The following is a 19,446-nucleotide window of genomic DNA, read 5'->3' as shown; positions in this document are numbered from 1 at the left end:
TTGAAAAGTCTATTTAAAACTATTTTTGTTGCTCTGTTGTTGTTTTTTATGAACTGAATCATCCTCTGAACAAACTTCACAAAATGAAAGTATGAAAGGGAGCGAAATGGAGCCAGAAAGCAATAACAAAACATCGGCGTGATCCAAGAAATGTGTTTTTAATAAAAGGGATACATGTTTATGGCAAGAAAAAAAATTGGGCAGTGTACTCTTGAAAGGGTATAAAGTGGAAAACAAATCTTTATTCACCCCTCTGGTTGGTTATCCCCTACCACTGGTCTCATTAGGCAGACTTGGCCACTTTTGACAGTAAAAACCTTTTATTTATTGCTTTCCCATTGCAAGTGGTGGTATCTACTTTTTAAAAAATTTATTTTCATTTTGTTTGAAAGGGAGAGAGAGAGAGAGAGATTTTTTTTCCATTTGCGGATTCACTCCCCAGATGCCCACAACAGCCAGGGCTGAGCCAGGCCCAATGCCAGGAGCCTTGAATTCAACATGAGTTTCCCATGTAGGTATCAGGAACCCACGTACTGGAGCCATCACCTGCTGCCTCCTTGGTTGTGCATTAACAAGGAGATGGGATTGGAAGCTGAGCCCAGACACTCTGACACGGAATGTGGGCATCCCAAGCAGCATCTTATCCCCTGGGCGAGGTGCCTGCCCCAGAATCCAACTTTTGAAGTTCACGGAATCTAGAGAATTCTCAGAGGTGTGTGATCTGCTAGAAGATAAAGAACATCATGTGAAAGAATTATGTGCTTTCCTACACACTGGCAGAATAAAGATATCAAGTGAAGAAACTCCCCAAAGGAAGTCCAGATGGCCATACAATCGAACTTTATCAAGCTCATCAGCCTGGCCATCCCCCTGCTCTAAAAATACCAAGGAAAGCTATGCAAAAAAAGGCAACCCATGAAATATACAGCAAAGTCTTCACGAAACCCGGCCTACGACCAGAGAAACCCTGCAAAACTCCTACCTTGTTCTGTGACCCCAAGACACACAGGCGCAAACTTTCAAACTCCAAATTCAAGGAGGTCTCTGTTCAGACTTGCAGGATACCAGGAAGTGGGACCATCCCAAGGGATTTGACAGAGCAGCATCAAATTTCAGAAGCAGGCAAGGAGACCGTGGGGCACTGTTGCCACCCAGTGCTGGTGCTCTGAGACACCTGCTAAAGGCCAGCTCCCGTGGAGGCAGTATGGGGGTAAAGCCTCTAGGGGGGTGACTGGATCAAGAAGGCTCCCCCCATGAATGGGGTTTGTACCCCTGTAAAAGGCTTGAGGGAGACTTGTGCCCCTTCTGGCATGTAAGGACACAGAGGTACCATCTACAAGGGACAGGTATAGAATCTTCTGGCACCTTGATCTGGGACTTCCCAAACTCCAGAGCCATGAGCCAGCAATTTCTGTTGTTTATCAATGACCCCGCCTAAGGTATTTGGTTACTGCAGCCCAAGGGACTTGTGACAAATACACTTGACTTTACTAAGATCACCTGCCAAAAGTGAATGGCTAGACTGTTAAGAAATGCACCAAGAGAAATTAAAATACCACTGCAGTGTGATGCCAGCCGACCTGTAGGGTGGGTTCTATGATCTCGCATGGAGTGAAGTTGGGGGTAGGAGGCATCGCTGATTTCATGAGGGAAAAGCAAATGAAAAGCCTCACTGTGGGGACAACAAGCGAAGTTTGGAACAAGATCTGCGCGAGAGGACACCCCTGCTTCCCATCGCAGCGTGCTCCTGAAAACACGGCCATCAATCTGAGCCTTGCAAAGCAAATCATATTTGCTCCATAGGAATGAGGCTATAATTGAAGCTTGCTCTGCTGATCAAGGATCTGGTATTAGGTTAGTTCCATGGAACTCCCTGCTCTGCTCCCCCACCCCCCACAAGCCGACAGGGAAAAGAGACCTCTGGGACTGGCTGCAGCCCAACTCCACTGTCACCTGGCCTGCAGGAGCCCAGGAGGAAAGGCTGACCTTCCTGACCTTGTGAGAGGAACCTCATGAAGAACCAACTCAGAGGTCGTCCCCACCCTACCTCCACCCCCACTGTAGACACCCTGGCAAGAAGGTGTCCAGGCAATAACGTGCATATAACAACCACTCACTGCTTGCTTCGTGCATGCCTGTGGTCTCACATATGCAGAGGGATCCAAGTGCCTAACTATAGGACACATTATAATGCCAAAAAGCCTTCCTAGAATATGCTGAAATAAAAAGGAGAGGCTGTATTTCCTTGGTGCTGAAATAGCATTGTTTTATGTATCACTGAGAAACAAACAAACAAAAAAATTGCCCAACTATGAGATGTCATCAGTGGCAAAGCACATGCTGACTCCAGAGATGAATAGAATGGGTATTTTGGAATTTTGGAATGATGAAATGTGGTAATTAACTTTTAAAGAAGTGATAAGTGGTATCTCTCCATAGGAACCAAGCCTTGCTAAGGGCGCTAGCAAGAAAAGGTGGCCATTATTTCTGCTGGAGTGATGGGAGAAGGTGTAGCCAGGAGGTGAGTCTTGGAAGATTTTTGGCAGTGGCAGCCAGAGTGGGAAGAGCATCCTGGGTTGGAGGAAAGGCACGGAGGGGAGAGGGCAGACCTGGTTATGGACCAGCAATTGGAAGAAGTTAGGACCCTGAAGGTGTGGGGAGGGAGTGCTGGTTTCTAAAGCCGGGAACATGGAAGCCACGTTGTAAGTGTGCTATAATAATACCGGGGTGGTGGTCTGGCCCCTAGCAGGGTGGGGACCGTCCAGCACGTGGACTCGAAATTCAGTGAATCTGCAGCAGGCTGGTTTTCAAGTTGATCATATTGTATGGCCCACAAGTCATGGGATAAATATCCACATAGCTCTCGGCAGGAAATGTGCCCAGCCCTGCATGGGAGAGGGCAGAGCCGCAGAACTGCAGGCTGACAGGACAAGAGCTAAGCTTTGGAAAAGTCCGTTTGGCAAGGGCGGCTCAGCTGGCGAAGAGTAGGAAGAGAGGCAGGGATACGGGTCAGCCAGGTTGGGGTGGGAGGGGAGGAACTGGGGCTGTACAAAGAAGCCAGATTGTAAAAGGCTGAGACAACCCCACGGTGGGAGAATGAAAGATCTACAAGCACACATAGAGGTACAGACAAATCTCATGGACGCGACATTGAGAAAAAGAAGCCAGATACAGAGGACAGACAGCAATCCCGCTTGTATCAAGTCCTGGAAGAGGTAAAGAGCCAGCCTTATGTTGTTAGCATGGTGCTTATCCAGGAGGCTTAGCGACGTGCTGGCGGCTGCAGGGTGCTGGGGATGTTCTCATTCTTGATGCTGCCTACAGGAGCGTGTTCACTTTGTGTAAATTTCCTGAGCCCGACACTGGAGATTCGTTCATTGTCTATGCATAGGTAATATTTCAAGGAAATACAGCCATGGAGAGAAGGCGGAAGTAGGGGCCAGAGTGAGCTGAGGCTCTGCACGTGCGTTTGGTGACAGGGGCAGGTGGAACTTTCTCACTTCCAGACCTGTGACAGATACACCGTTGATTCGGTGGAGAAAGACTAGCAAGTGGGAAGTGGTGGGGTGAGGAATGAGAGAGGAGGACACCCTGACCCCGACCTGGATGCTTCCTAGGAGCCGCTGTGTCTGGGTTTGAAGGAAGGGCCCGCAGGTGGGACCCAGAGAGAGTGGCGAAGGAGGTGAGGGAAAGGAATGCTGGTGGTAAGGGACACGGCTGCGCTCTGGCTTGCCGACAGCCTTAAAGGGCGACTTTGGCAATGGGGATTTGGATGCTGGCCTCAGCAGAGTTCCGAGAAGGACCGGTGTACAAGCGATGTGTGGTCACACAGAGGGGGGGTGCTCCCCAGGAGCAGGCACACATTCACCTTGAACCAGCCCGGCCCCCATCACATGTATGCACGCACTTGTTAGTCTGACAGGCAGAGAAGTCAGGAGATGGCACTTGTTCAGGGGCCCAGCAAGGCTTTCCCAAGATTTGCTGAGTCTCTGGACCGCCAGGTAGAGAAAGAGACACAGGTGGTGGGCTCCAGGATGTGGAGGCTACTGGGATTTTCAGCAGGGTTAATCGGAGGACTGGAGAGGGCAGATGAGCCCTCCAGCGTGCGCAGTCACCGTGCTACATCTTTGGCCTCTCCTATTGAACATTCTAACCAATGCTTCAGGATGAGAAAGGAAATCAGATTGTCCAACCCCAGTGGTAATAACAGAGAGAGAGAGAGAGAGAGAATAGGAGAGAGAACAGATCCGGCATGGTGGTGCCCACAACAGGCTATCGGAACAGGATCATGGCCAGATTGTTTCTATCCTGCTCATAGGATGTGCCCCTTTTGTCGCCTCTGTCCCGATTAAACTGCCACTGACTCGGGCTAGAGTCATCTGACCCCTGTTCACATGAAACAGTGGCAGCAACAGTCCCACAGGAGGACACCCAGGGCTCTGAGAGGACCACAAGCCTCCTAGGAATCAAAGGGCTGATGGGGCTGCAGCGGGACGTGGGCAGCTCTGGGCCGCTGTGCGGTGGCCCTGCCGGCATTGCCATGGCCATGGGAGTGGTGCAGGAGCACGGGCAGACTGCACTGGCGGCTAGCGAAGGTTGAGGTCTGGGGATATTTCGTCTAAGAAACAACTTGTTTGGCAGTCGGAGGAGTGCCAGAGTGCCTGGACGCTGTCTTTGGCGAAAGGCAGCCACGGAGAAGGCAGACTGCCATGGAACCCAGCTGTAGATTAGGACCCAGCACAAAGCTATAGGAAAGCTGGCTTTCGCAGAGCCCAAGTGTACGAAAATCTCATCCATCGAGTCAAGGGCTGGGAATGGAAGCAAGCACAAATTTCACCATTTTTGTTGCATTATTTTTTATCGCATGCCCAAGAAGCACCTGCATTGTGCAGAAGGCTTTCTTAGCATCATCTTACTTCATCAGGGAGCTGACTACGTGCAAAGGGCTTGAGACAATGATTGGCATGTGTGAGCAGCCGACCTCAACTACCTGTGACGCAATCCTCTCCAGGACTCTAGCAACTAGAGAGCATTCTCATCCTCATTTTCCAGTGCAGACACTGAAGCTATCCCAAGTTGCACCCCAGGTAAGCTAGAATTTCAATCCAGCACTGAGTCCAAAGCTCCCCATTGCTCCCAAGGGTGACGAGGGACTCATCTGTTGAGTTCATTCTTGGACCAGAGACTTCAGAGGTCTCTTCCTTGTCTCAGGCTCTGTCCCAGGCGTGCACCTCTTGTCCGCCCATGGTCTCCTTTGAAACCTCTCCATGAGAGGCCCGGTTATGAGCTGACTTTCCCACCTATGTTCATTCAGAACCTGCCAGGCTTTGAGTGCGTCCCACCAAAAGCACGTGCTGGGGGCTGAATTAGTGCCACAGCGTTGGGGGTGGGGCCTGAGGAAGGAGGGGAAGTCAGGTTCGGGTGTTCCGCATTCTGGAGTGGACTGGCGGCATTATTGCAGGGCTGGCTTTGTTATCACGAGGGCGGCTTCTGGGATAGTCCAGGGTGCCCAGATCCCTCTTCCTTTCAGCAAGACTCTGGCCAACTCTCCTCACTTCCTGTCGGTGCTGAGCTCCAGCAGGAACCCTTCTCTCTTTCTGGCTGTCCTCCTCCATCTCACAAGGGCATTTTCATGGAGAGGCGAATGCAGCAGAGCCGAGTGCAGGGGTTCGAGGTCAGATGGGCTGGGTGTGGCCCCATCCTTGCCTCCGCCGCCGAGTCGATCAGCCCGGACCTCCGTCTCTTCATGCATAAAACTGAGCTTCTAGAACCTATTTTTCTCAGGCAGCTGTGAAGATTGCAGATGATGCATACAGGGGTGTCTGGCACAGAGTAGGTAGGTGTTTAATAAATGGTAGCTATTATTATTACCCGAACTGTGTCACCAGGCCACATTTGATGTCTGAAACCCAATTTTTCGGTTTAAAAAACATGCTTGTGAAAAAGGGAAAAGGAACGTGGATTCATTCAGTTCATTTTTTTTCTTAAGAGTCATCATTCATAAAATGTATCCATTAAAAAAAGAAATGTGAAACAAATAGTGCACTTAAAAGAAAAGAAACAGCCGAGCTACTGGATTGAAAGAAGCATTTCCAGTAAACACCAATAAGAAACATGGGGGGAGGGGGGAGCTGCCCGGGTTTTTTAAGGGAGAAAGTAAAAGAAGAGCTCCGTGGGAGCAGCACGGAGCAGGTATGGACGCCAGGTCAAACTGGGGGTGGGGGTGGAAAACTGGATCAGTTTCTGGGGACAGACAGCTGCGGGAGACTGGGGGTGGGGAACAGCTCTGAGCAGCCTCCACTGAGGTGGGAGGGGGCAGCCAGCCCAATAGGAGGCGAGCACATGGCGGGTGAGGCCTGGCCAGCCCCCCAGCGTCAGGATCCTGTTCCGAGGGCTGGGGTGTCCTGCTGACCGGCAGCCAGGCAGGCCACATGGCCGTCAAGCCCCGAGATGGGGAGCAGGCACCATCTCTCAACCCAGCCGCAACCTCTGGGCTGGGGCATGGAGTCTGAGGCTGTGGCTAGGGAGACAGCATTGCTGGGGAAGGGGGACCTGTGCTGACCCTGGTGCCGCCTCCTTTTCTGGAGGTGCAGGCTGATGGAGCACGTTGCTTTGCGAGTCCGCATCTCTTAGGAGGGACTGAGTGTTTCCCACGGTCCTGGGATTCAGCCAATGCCTCTCTGTAATTGCTTCCGCGCTGATACCAGGCTCCCAGCTTTTCCCCTACCAACCACTCTCCACTCAGCAGCCAGAGGGAGCCTCTTCAAGTGTATCAGCTTGTGTCCCTGCTCCGCCCACTGCCTTCCCGTGGCTCCTCCTGTTATCACACACAGGCCAGAGGGCCACGTTGCCTAGACTGCCCGATCCACCTGCCTTTGACCTTGGCTCGGGCTGCTTTTCCTTTTTCCCCGTCTGCTGCAGCCACACTGTCCCCTGAACGTGGCAGGCACGCTCCTGTCTCCCAGCCTCTAGCATGGAACGCTATTTGCCTGTCCTGCTCACTTACCTCCCCTCTCCCTCTGCAGAGGGGTCACCTGAGGGCGTCCTTCCCCGACCTCGAGGTTTCACATTGCAGCCCCGCCCTGCTGGTTCCACCCCTCCCCCTTCCTGCTCCATTGTCCTCCGTAGCACTTTTTGTAGACAGACATAGGAAAACACTTTAGCATTCCTATATATTGTCTCTCTTTCCCCTCCACAAGGGCAACTCCACAAGGGCAGAGAGTTTGGTGTGGTTTGTTCATTCCTGGATCCTCTGCTGCCAGAACACCGTCCGCACACAGCAGTCCCTCCAGAACCGTGGGTGAGGAATGAATGAATGTTCTAAACAAGAGGCCAAAGGCACGTGGACTCCAGGCCCAGGAAGCACGCCAGGGACCCGGTCACTCCAGCTGGAACACAGGGCCAGAGTAGGAGCTCAGAACCAGAGGGATGCCCGGGCTTCAGAAGTGGGGCATGAGGTCAGAGCTTGGCCTGGAGCCAGGCCAAGGGAGGGAGGCCGGTACCCCTCCCGTCGGGGCCTGTCCCAGGCTGTGTGTCTTGGAAGCCAGGGCACCCAACAAGAGGAGACTGAAGGGCAGGTTGCCAGGCAGGGTCTCCAACCCCTTTAGCAAACATTGGGCAAGTTCTCCAGGCTCTCACTCCCTCCCAGATGTAGGTGTCAGGGGATATTGCATACTGGTGTGCCTAAGTGCAACTGCTCATTCAGAAACCTGCGCAGAGGCGCTGAGGAATGGCAGGTACTAGAAGCCTGAGATCAGAGGACACCTGTGATGTCAAGGGTCACGTGGCTGGGTTCCACTGTCCTGTGGACTTTTAGGGGTGCAGATGCTGAGATGAGCTCTGTTCTTGGGAACCTTGAGCTTGGGGAGGATGTGCTAAGAGCAGCCTAGGAAGCGGCAGCTGCAGAAGCCTGGAAGGAGGAGTTGGGGCTGGAGATTTGGGCCTGCGTTCCTTGGCATCGTCTAAGTTACTCTCCAGTAGCTGGGCTCCGCCTCTGATCTGGATGGCAGCTTCCTGATAACCCAGCGCCGGCTTGGGACTGCCCCTGCCTCACCCCTGCCTTCTGCATTCGCTGGGCCCACTTGCCTCACAATACGTCCACGGGAACCAAGGTCCCCAGCAACAGGGACAGCGCAGTGCCCCTCCTGCCCTGAGTTCCGGTCTTCCCTTGATAGTTCTGTGGCCTCCCTTCCCCTGGATGCATGCACCTGTGAGGTCTGGCTGATAGACACAGGGCACTTAGTTCGTAGAGCTGTTGGGAGGCTTACATTGTAAGGGGTGGCATAAGCACTCCCTGAAGGTTAAATCTCAATATGACAAGGTCATCAATGTGATGATGTCCCTCCCCCCCATGCCCCCCGCAGTGTTCAGCTGCTGGGATTTCAAAGCTTAGTGATGGAGGTTCCCATTCTTCCTGGAGAGATCCTAGGGCCCAAGGTTGCAGGTCAGCTCTCTGGAGCACTTGTGGTCCAGGACTGCAGGCCCGAGGTTAGACAGTGTGGCCCGTGCAACCGGAAAAAGTGACAGCCACGTTGAGGGGCAGGGGCCTTGTGCTGACCTGAGGACAGTGCTGCCCGCTCTCCCCTCGCCCTGGGAGCAACTGAGGACGAGGACCCTCTTCCAGTTAGGGACGCGGGGAGGTCAAATGCCTGGAGCAGAAGGTAGCGCCCACGAGGTTGGGGCTCCAGCTACGCCCGGACTCGGCAAAGGGCGGTGGTGCGGGGTGGAGAGGTGTCCTCGGCCGGGGGCTCTAAGGTCAGGCAGCCTAGTACCCAAGGGCACCTTCGGGGACCCTCGGGACTTGGTCAGGGCCCCTGGGGGCGGCAGAGCGCAAGCTGCGGGTGCTCCTGGAATCGCCTTCGTGGAACGTTCGCCGGCCCGGACCTGAGCGCCCAGACCTCGGAGAGGCGGTCTCCAGATGCCGTTCAGGTGCTCCGGAAAGCGCTCGGCGAAGCGGCCGCGGCCACTGCGCGTGCCGGCGCGAGATCTTGGCACCCCGATCACCGACCCTGGGTGCTCGGGCCCCCCGCGGCCGGCGGACAGCAGCACCCACCCGGCGGAGAGCCGGGGGCGCGGGAGTGAATGTGCTGGGAGGGCGGCCCTCTCCGCCGCCGCCGCAGCGCCGGCGCCTCCCCCTCCCCTGGCGCGCACAGCCCGTCCCCGTCCCTGGAGGCGGCCCGAGCCGCCGCCGAGCAGCCTCGCCTTCGCCTCCCGCGTTTCCTGCCGCCTGCCCTCCCCCGGCCGGGCTCCAGGGGCTGCCGCCGAGCAGCTCCGGCAGGGAGATCGCCTCAGAGCGCGCACGGGGGCGGGCGGAGGCGGCCCGGTGCGGGGCGGCCGCGCTGAGAGAGGCGCGCGGAGACGCCGGCCCCCTCTCCGCGTTTGCTCGCTCGTTCCCCGCCTCCCGCACCCCTCTCGCTCCCACCCCTTCCCGGCGTGATTGATCCGTCACGGGCGCTGCCGCTGCCGCCGCTGCTGCCGCCGCCGCCGCGGCCGTTCGGAGCCGAGCAGGAGCCGGAGCCGGAGCCGGAGCCGCGACCGGGCCGGCGCCATTGCGCGGGCGCCGCGGGGAGAGCTTGGCGCGGGGCGGCGGGCCGGGCCAGGCCATGCGGGCCGAGTGAGCCGGCGCCCGCAGCCCGCGGCGCGGCATGGCTTCCCCGCGGAGCTCCGGGCAGCCCGGGCCGCCGCCGCCGCCGCCGCCCGCGCGCCTGCTGCTGCTCCTGCTGCTGCCGCTGCTTCTGGCGCTGGCACCCGGGGCCTGGGGCTGGGCGCGGGGCGCCCCTCGGCCGCCGCCCAGCAGCCCGCCGCTCTCCATCATGGGCCTCATGCCGCTCACCAAGGAGGTGGCCAAGGGCAGCATCGGGCGCGGCGTGCTGCCCGCCGTGGAACTGGCCATCGAGCAGATTCGCAACGAGTCACTCTTGCGCCCCTACTTCCTCGACCTGCGGCTCTACGACACCGAGGTGAGCGTCCGGCCGCCCGTGCCGTCGGGGCTCCGGGGGGCGCTGGGGGCAGTGTTGGAACGGAGGCGAGCTCCGGCCGCGGCTGACCCGCCTGCGCCTGCTGAGGCGCTCGCTCCCCGGGGTCTCCCCAGGCTTGGCTGATAGCTGGAATCCAGATTCGCCGAACACCCTCTCCGCCGGGATTTTGTGGGGGTGGGGAGGGGGTGACAGCGAGGACTAGGGGTCTCCTTTGACCAAGGAAGGAGAATCCCCAAAGGCCTGCAGTGGTTGCCCCTGGCCAGGTGCCGCTCATGGTTGCCAGGTGTGAGGAATAGGCGCATTGATGGCAAATTGGGCCACCTGGGACTGGAGGGGCGGCGGGCCTGCCCCCTGTGTCCCCCGGGAGAGCGAAGATGCGCTTTGAGGTCCGGAGGGCCCCGGGACCCCAGGGGCAGAAGCGCGCAGCAGGGCTGGGCGTGCGGCGCGCGCCAGTAGCTCCAGAGCCCGCACGGCGCGGGTAGGTGTGGGGCTACAGGCTCTGCAGCCAAGCTGCCTGGTGCGCTTGGCGTTGCCGGTAGCCGGGGGGGTTTAGGAGGAGACCCTGTCGGGCTCGCTGCTCAGAGAGTGCCCCGGCAGATCTCGCCCCGAACGCGCGGTGCTGTCGGGCTGCTGACCCCGCGGCTGCAGGCGCAGCTTCTCCCGGCGCAGACTTGAAGCGTCCTAGTGGCCCCAGCACGGACTGGGAGCGCAGCAGCGGGGCTTGCCCTCCGGGCTTCCTTCTCTGAGCCCATCCCGAGATCTCTCCCCACGCCTTCGGCTTGGCGTCCGCCCGCAGCTTCAGTGGGACGTTCGCCGCTAGCCCGGGGCCTGGAGGGGCGATCGCTGGCCGCACAAGGTCGGGCGTGCGAGTTTTTCGGGACTGAGGGAGCCCCTACGCTCCGGTCGCAGCGTCTGAGCCGCGGCCTGAAGGGGGCAGTGATTTCCTGTGCAGAACGCTGGGTTGGCACCTCTAGCCTCGCGCCAAGCCCGGCCGAGGCAGGGGGCTGGACCCCAGCTCCCCTGGGGGGGGGGGGGGCTGGGCGCTTCTGCTGGAGTGCAGGTGCGGACCCCCTTTGGGGAGGAGGAGGGTCGCGCTCCCGCGCTGCGGGTGCACTCCAGGCCTCGTTTCTGCCTCTGTCTGACCCTCTTTCTGTCCCCGGAGAAAGAGCAGGATGTAGATTTTGTCTTATTCCCCGCCTCCCCCGCTCCGCGATGAGCCAGCCGGCTCTGCGCGGTAAATAAAAGGTGAAGGAGTCGATGGCAGTTGGCGGCGGGGCGCACAAGCTGCCGCAGGCGGAGCGGCGTCTCCTGCCCCGGGAGGGTGCAATCTAGGTGGCCGTGCAGGGCCAACCGGGCGTGAAGTCATTTCCGAATGACGTTCGCAGCTCCCTCGCCTTTGCCCGAGCATTGCAAGTTCTCCGGGGGTACCTGTCCGGCACACGTAACTGACAGCCGCGCAAACGCGCGCTGGCACTCCTCGGCACTGTTGCTTCCATATACATTCTTCTGGAAGGGGCACCAGAGAGCCAGGGCTTTGTAGACAGGGCAACCCTGCTTACATCATCACGAAGTGTTGTCAGCTGCAGAATGTTTCCAATTTCTTCCCCTTAGAGGGAGATTTCCCAGTAGGCTGTCTGGGGCAGTTTGCTTGGTGTTTCCGGGTGTGGGTTGAAGCTTTTACACGTTTTATTTTTCAAGTGTGTCTTGATGACTTTCTGAGTGAGAGAGCCCAAAGGCCGGAGGACGAGGCAGCCAGCAGGTGCTTCGCTTCCCTGGAATATTTAGGGAACCCTGGGGAGGAAGACAGGATGGTGTGTCAGCCTGGTGCAAAGAGAGAAGCAGCTCCAGCCTCCTGGAAGGGCCCAGAGAGAGGGCTTTGGGGTGCAGGGTGCCTTCCCCACCGGCTGACCTTGAGCCAGGTAGCTCATCTCTCTAGGCCCAGGCGTCTGCCTCTGAAGAAGTGGGATAGAATGTAGACTCTGCAGAGTGCTGCTGGGAGGCTAGTGAGGGCTAACTGACCACGGAGGGGAAGGGCGAGGGCCCTTTAGCTGCCAGGCTCAGCAGTCAGCGCCCTGCCTGGCGTGCCGAGGGCACTGGGTAAAGGTTTCCCACCTCCCTCCTTCCGTTTTCATTTGTCTTGGATTCGCAACTCGGACTTTGTGGCTTCCGGGGTGATAAGGTGGTCGCGAGGCAAAGGTGAAGACGGCTGCTCTCTCCTCGCCTTCAGATTCTCGTGGAAAAACGCATTCTGGTTAATTGTCAGTGGTGTTGGCGTCTGCAGTGAGGGATCCCAATTGGGAGAATGCCCAGGTGATATGTATATATCATTACTTGATTTTTAAAAATAAGCGGCCTGGAGGTTAGACTAGAGGTAATGTTTCCTCTGAGCTACAGTGAAAGAAGGATCGGCCTGGGTCGTTTCCAGCAAAATGTTGCAGAGCGAGCTAAAGAGGGTCTTCGGGGGCTGCTTTATTCAGAGAGCCCATTGTTGTGGATGTGTGGGTGCCTAATTACTTGCCGGCTGTGTCACTGTCCGTAGACTTGAAAGCCAGAAGGATGTGGCGAATGGGTTTTGGCTGGCTTTGTTGACATTCGCTGTCAGTCGGTGGCCTCAGAGGCCAGTTGTCCGCACAATCTACAAGGAGATGGAAATTTTGCAAGGAAGGGGTTAATCCAGTCCCTGGGGACAGTCTGTCTCATTAAAGGAGCTTCATACATGGGACTTCATACATGCCCAGGACTTTTCTCTACCGGAATTAGGATAGCAATAGACCTTTCAAAACCAGTTCAGTGCCATGTGTTTGTAAAAATGAAACATCCCAGCTAAACACCTGTCCATCGAAACCTCTGCTTCTCAGGTGTAGCATCAAATCAGTTCGGCACACACCTGTTTATATTGGGGTGCTTCCAAATGCTCGTGGCAAATGGGATTTATTTTGCTGCAAAAAATTTTGAAATCCACGCATAATTTCTTTTCATAGAATGCATTTTCCGTGTACTTTTTGAAAACTGCATATGTTCCAAGGAGGATTTGCATATGCAAGTATAAAACCAACACAGCTGAAAATATAGATTCAGGAAGTGTCAGAAACTGCAGGAGCATGGCAGTTACTATATGAAGAACCTGGGTAACATGGTTACTGCATCTTGAGTATTACAGTTTAGCTCCAGACTTCCCATGAGTCAAGGTTAAAAGGTAAATGTGAGGCCGGCGCCCGGGTCACTAGGCTAATCCTCCGCCTTGCAGCGCCGGCACACTGGGTTCTAGTCCTGGTCGGGGCGCCGGATTCTGTCCCGGTTGCCCCTCTTCCAGGCCAGCTCTCTGCTGTGGCCCGGGAGTGCAGTGGAGGATGGCCCAAGTGCTTGGGCCCTGCACCCCATGGGAGACCAGGATAAGTACCTGGCTCCTGCCATCGGATCAGCACATTGCGCCAGCCGCGGCGGCCATTGGAGGGTGAACCAACGGCAAAAAGGAAGACCTTTCTCTCTGTCTCTCTCTCTCACTGTCCACTCTGCCTGTCAAAAAAAAAAAAAAAGGTATATGTGATAGCTATTATTACTTTTGTGTTTGATTAAAAGAATCTGAGGGAGGGGGCCAGCACCTACAGTGCCAGCATCTCATATGGGCACTAGTTAGAGTCCTGTCTGCTCCTTTTCCGGTCCAGCTCTCTGCTATAGCCTGGGAAAGGAGACCCAGAAGAAGCTCCTGGCTTCGGATCGTTGCAGCTCTGGCTGTTGTGGTCATCTGGGGAGTGAACCAGCACCTGAAAGACCTCTCTCTCTCTCTGCCTCTACCTTTCTGTAACTCTGCCTTTTAAATAAATAAATATTTTTTTTTAAATCTGAGGGAATTTTTTATATATCACAGGAAATGCAGAAATTATCTACATTAATAATAACTCAGGGTGTTTGGCGAGCAGTTAAAACACCATTTGGAATGCTCACATCCCATATCAGAGGGCCTGGTTCAGGTCCTGCATCTGCTTCCAGTCCACACCCCAAAAGGCAGACGGTGGCAGCCCCTAGTACTTGGGTGCCTAAAACCCATGTGGGAGAGCTAGTTTGAGTTACAGGTTTCTGGCTTTGGCCTGGCTATTGGCCTGGTCTGTAGGACTTTCAGGGAATGAACCAGCAGATGGAAGACCTAGCTGTCTGTGTCTGTCTCTCTGCCTTTCAATAAAATTAATTTTGTAAGGCTTCCATTTTGACCTCTCAAAACTCAGCAATGAGTTTTTAAAACTATTGGCTTTTCTGATTTGATTAATGTTCATTGTAGAAAAATTGGAAATTACAAGTAGCATTAAAAAAAACAATAATTGCCCCTAACCCACCTACACAAAAATTGTTTTTGTTTAATAGCTAGCAGCATCCCTTCCAGCTGTGGTGTTTACTGTTTATACTAGAGATCTTATTCTATGTGTTTTTATATTTTGTTTCCTTCAGTTAACATTGCATTTTGGATATTTCTTCTCAAATCTTCCTTCTAAAGATCATTTTCAGTGGCTCTATGCTATACTATGTAGGTACTTTAAAAAGTTCATGGAAAAATGGAACTAAAAGGTAAACTTATTTTGGCTCAAAAAATTAGAAATCCACACATATGAGGGTGATCTTCAAATATTAATGAAAAATGCATATAATGCATATGATGAAAAACTCATGCATGAATTTAAAAAAATGCACCAAAATAGACTCACCTTCTACCTCCGTTTTTCTCTACTATTTGAAGTACGCTTGTATTCCCATGCATGCACTGTAAGTATTTAATTGCACTGAGCTGGGCTGGAGCTGGGAGCTGGGAGCTCAGTCCAAGTGTCTCACGTGGACAGCAGGAACTCAGTCCCCTGAGCCATCACCTGCTGCCTCCCAGCGCGTGCATTAGCGGAAAGCTGGAATCGGGAGCCAGCGCCGAGATTGGAGCCGAGGTACTATCACATGGGATGTCGGCTTCTTAACCACTGAGCCAAACCCCTGTCCCCACTTGTCACGAGCCAAAGGAGCACAGTTCAGGTGTGCCGCTCTTGGCATGCCCTCCTGACGCAGGGATCCGGCTTCGGAGGCTCAGTGATGGGTGAACGTGTATTCGGGGGCTCTGCCAAGTGCCTACTCTCTTACTCGTTATGCTTTAGAGAGGAACCAAATAGCAGTCGGATTGAGGCTGAGCTTCCCGAAGAGCTGCTTCCTGAGTAGGGCTCAGTGCGTGTTTATTCTGCTGGTCTGCAGGGAGGGACGGAGCACAGCCCTGGCTGGAGGGAGGCCGCAGGTGAGCAGGGAACAGAGGCAAGGACATGGTTCTACTCCTCAGTGCTGGAGAGAAGGGGGAGATGGTCCTGTCGTTCTGTGATTGTACTAAAAACCACAGACTGACTATAACTTTAAAAGGGTGAATGCGATAGTATGTGAACTATTCCTCCAAATGGCTGTTGTGCAGAATAAACAGTGGGAGTTCTTTCTGATCAGGCTCGCATCTTCCAGGCTGTAGCCACATAGCCAGAGCAGGGCACTTGGTTGGCCCTTTGTAAGTGTGATGTTTACTTGTGGTGGGTGTCACAAGGGATGGAAACCCATTTTCCTGAAAAACCCTGGGGTGTACAGTGATATTAGCCATCTCTCCATTTCTGTAATGAGATAGCTCAGGCAGTCTACTATATAAAGAAAAAAGGTTGATTTAGGCTCATGGTTCTGGGGGTGCAAGGTTGAGGGGCTGTAGCTGGTAATGGCCTTCTTACTGGCAAAGGCTCAAGGGGGCAAGAGCTGGAGAGCAGGTGTGTGTGTGTGTGTGTCTGTGTCTGTCTTTTTCTCTCTCCCTCTTATATAGCTACTAGGAGTCAATCATGGAGACTCCACCCCTAAAGGTTTTATCTAATCCTAATCACTTCCCAGGATCCTACTCTAAGCATCATAGTCCCCACTCTCCTAATCCCTCACAACGGAAATGAAAATTCAACACACGAAGCCCAGGGGAACACTGAAACTATATCTAAACTGTAGCAGCTGTGTTCAGGCATGGCTGCATCCAGGAGCTCAAATAGGATCTTTGAAAATATCTTCCCCTCTGCCTCCTGGCTCTGATCTCCTCTGTGTTGGCTTCTCTCTGGGACAGGCTCTCCCCATGTGGCAGAACAGATGGCCTCTGGCAGCTCCAGGCGTGTACACTCCCAGTTTAGAAACTCCAGTAAGAAGAATGTTCCTTTCCCAACTGTTCCAGCAAAACTCCCAAGCTCAAGTCTCATTGGCTTGAACTGCTTCATGTATTCTCCCCTGAACCATTCACACGGCTGATGGCCCGGGCCTGGGACATCTGCCAGTTCCTGACGGGAGAGGGAGGGCCTGATCCCCTCGCGTGAAGGGCGGAGAACAGGTGGTTCCTCCTGGGAGCTCCGTGGCTGGGAAGGGGCTGTGGGTGCGCCGTGGGTCTGATCATGGATATCCACAAAGGCAGGTGCTGGGAGATGCTACACTGAAGGCAGAGACAGCAGGAGCCAGGGACATGAAGCGAAAGGGAGGGTGGTATCTAGATCGAGAGAGGCCTCCTGCAGGAGGAGATGTGTGTGGGAGCTTCCAAAAGTTCATGGAAAATACTATGCATGGAGCTCAACGGTTTTTTTTTTTTTTGCTGCAAAAAATTCTTTGAATTTCATTTTCTACAAAATTTTTTGAAGTCTCCCTTGCCCACCCCCCACCCCCCCGCCATGATGCTGACAGTGAGGCAGCGGTCCAGGGAAGTGAGGTTGGATCCCAGGAGGCTTCCCAGGATCAAAAGATGGAGTTCACGTCAGGGAGCGTGGACTTGGTCTTCCCCACGTGAGGGATTGTGGTGCTGGCCGTGCACAGCCTTGAATGCTGGTTGAGCTTCACTGTGAACTACGAGGGGCGGCAGGAGCATTTGGACATGGGTGTGGTCTGGCCAAGGCTGATGGGAATGGAGAGGCTGGGCTGTGGGCAGCATGGGCTTGGAGGCCAGCAAGCCAGGACGCTAGTGGAGTCATTCACGGGGCAGGCAGGAGAGACCATGGAGAGGGAAGCGGTAGGCTAGGCGGAGGGGCATATCCCTGGTAGAACTGCCACCAAGCCGGACGCACTCGGGGAATGTGGAGAGAGGCAGGACTGCAGCTGGCAGACCCCTCCACAATCCCCTCTGCTTCCGGACCCCTGAGCACTTGCTCACTTGGCATCTGTTGACTGAGCCCTGCCCTCAGGTCGAGGAGGCCTGGGTCCACATCACCATTTGGGTCCCACTTCCTGGCCAGGTCTGTGTGCCTTGATTTCTCCATCTATAAAATGGGGCTAATAGGTGGGCTGGACGGCAGTGAGATGACCCAGGTAAGCCGAGCTTATCGAAGCCCCATGCTCCGGGAGTGCTCGGTGAAGCTTCTCTCGGTGGTTACTGCAGTGGGGGGGAAGGGGGGGGTGTCTCGCTGACCTCACTGAGATGTTATGAGGCATCAAGTGGTATGCCCTGTCCGCTTTGTTTCTGGGGTGCTACATTGCTGAGAAGGGGCATTGGCACACGAGAGTGCAGATCCGGAGCGCTTACGAGTATGTCTTTGAGCACGGTTGGCCCCCGTCTCGGGTCGTAGCCGTGCTGGGCACTTTCTCTGGCCGTAGCTCTGAGAGGGCAGGGCCAGCCTCAGTCCCAGGCCCTCTTGGGCCTGGCAGAGCTGCGGGAGGATGAAGGAGCACCTGCTTTCCCGGCTGCCAGCCCACGGGATGCTTCACCTCGGTTACCTCCTGGCGTCTTCAGCCTCCCTCACTGCAGGTCTTAGGTGGCCATGTGGCTGACTGCCGAGCTGTAGCTGCCTTCTGATGTTCCCACCAGCACCAAACGCGGAGCTCCCACAGTGAGGGCGATGCCTGGGCCAGGCCAGCATCCCACCCAGGACCACCCTTCTCTGTCCTCAGGTTCCCTTGAAAAGGGGGTGCAGCACAGTAAGAATCTGTGTAGCTGTCGGGGTCTGTCTTTACAGGGACTGCTTCTGGTGTTTGCTTTCCCCTTCTTGTGGGTGCAGTGACATCAGCGTCTTTTTAAAGAATGTATTTAAAACTTTTTCATTTTATCTGAGAGAGAGAGAAGGAGAAGGAGAGAGAAGGAGAGAGAGGGAGAGAGGAGAGAGAAGGAGAGAGAAGGAGAGAGAAGGAGAGAGGTAGAGAGGGGTCTTCCATCAGCTGACTCACTACCCAAATACTCGTAGTAGCCACGGCTGGGCCAGGCCAAAGCCAGGAGCCAGGATTTCAATCTAGGTCTCCCATGTGGGTGGCAGGGACCAAAGTACTTGAGCCGTCATCTTCTGCCTCCCAGCGTGCACATTAGCAGGAAACTGGACTCAGAAGTGGAGCCAGGACTCAAACCCCGGCAGTGTGACGTGGGATGCGGGCATCCCAAATAGCATCTTAACCGCTGGACCAAATGCCTGCCCAGACATCAGCCTGTTCATCTGGAGATCTGAGATCTCAGAGGGCAAGTACCCAGTTGGAAGGCTCAGATAGCAGTACAGATAGAGGTACTAAGCAAATGTGTACACGAGGACTAGGACTTTTGGTAGCTGGAGTGAACCAGGCTATGCTCGTCAACAAACTTGGCCTCTCTCGTGCTTAGCACAGTCAAGTTTATATGTTGTTCACACAAAGGCTGGTGTATCAGAGGTCCTGGTGGGGGCGCTTTCCTCTGAATGGTAACGCAGAGGTCCAGACTCTCCGTGTTTTGTCTGCAAGAAGGTGGGGGCTGGGAGGGGTCCATGGGGAAGACATACTAGATGCTTAAGTGGTGCATACTACGTCTGTTCATACTTCACTGACTGCAAGTAGTCGCGGACCAACCAACCTATCTTGAAAGGAGGCTAGGGAATATACAGAGGGGCACGAGCATGTCTTAGACACCCCATTTCTGGAAGGAGAAGCTAAGATGGACTGACAGGTGTTAGAGATCTTGGGGACCATACTTGTAGAAGACCAAAGAGTGGGTCGAGAATCCGTCAGTGCGGCTGTTGATCCTTGTGAGAAAGGGGACGAGGGTAAGGAAGAGAGAGCCCAAGGTGCAGCTCCTGGGAAGTCTCGGCCAGCCCACTGGGGAGCCCCAGAGGGAAGGCTGCCCCGTATCTACAGGTGTCCTGTGTTGGACTGAAAGAGCCAGGCTCTAGAACACTGGCCCATCCCAGGCATTGGCTGAGGGCTCCCTGGGAGCCTGGTCCCTGGCCTGGATGCCGTGGCTGCCGAGAGTGCTTCCTCCTGGAACCTCTCAGGGAGGCCCGAGTGGCTCCCCTGCTCGGCTGCTGCAGCCCTACCAGGGCCCTGGCACTGCACCCGCCGATTGAGCAAACTTTCAGCCGGGCACTTGCTAGACCCTGGGCTACAGAGGCACCTGCCCTTCAAGAGCTCCCTGTCTAGCAGACAGTCAAGACGGACAGGAACGCTCACGTGCGGCTTGATCCAGCCGTGCTGGGGGTCAGGAGATGGAGCCAGGGAAGGCCTT

General features: G+C 55.1%; 1 protein-coding gene across 1 annotated transcript in view; it reads left to right on the top strand.

Moving 5' to 3' along the window:
• The first annotated feature begins 9,157 nt into the window (after positions 1-9,157).
• The window catches only part of GABBR2 (gamma-aminobutyric acid type B receptor subunit 2), a 371,032-nt gene continuing 360,743 nt past the window's right edge, over positions 9,158-19,446 (top strand). Inside the window, exon 1 of the mRNA XM_051843712.2 lies at positions 9,158-9,959. Coding sequence (XP_051699672.2) covers positions 9,645-9,959 — 315 coding nt within the window. The 5' untranslated portion in view covers positions 9,158-9,644. The remainder of the gene's footprint in view (positions 9,960-19,446) is intronic.

The sequence above is a fragment of the Oryctolagus cuniculus genome, chromosome 1, assembly GCF_964237555.1.
Source record: "Oryctolagus cuniculus chromosome 1, mOryCun1.1, whole genome shotgun sequence".
Classification (NCBI taxonomy): Eukaryota; Metazoa; Chordata; class Mammalia; order Lagomorpha; family Leporidae; genus Oryctolagus; species Oryctolagus cuniculus.
The sequence above is the reverse complement of the archived record's forward strand: the minus strand, read 5'-3'. Positions and strand labels throughout refer to the sequence as shown.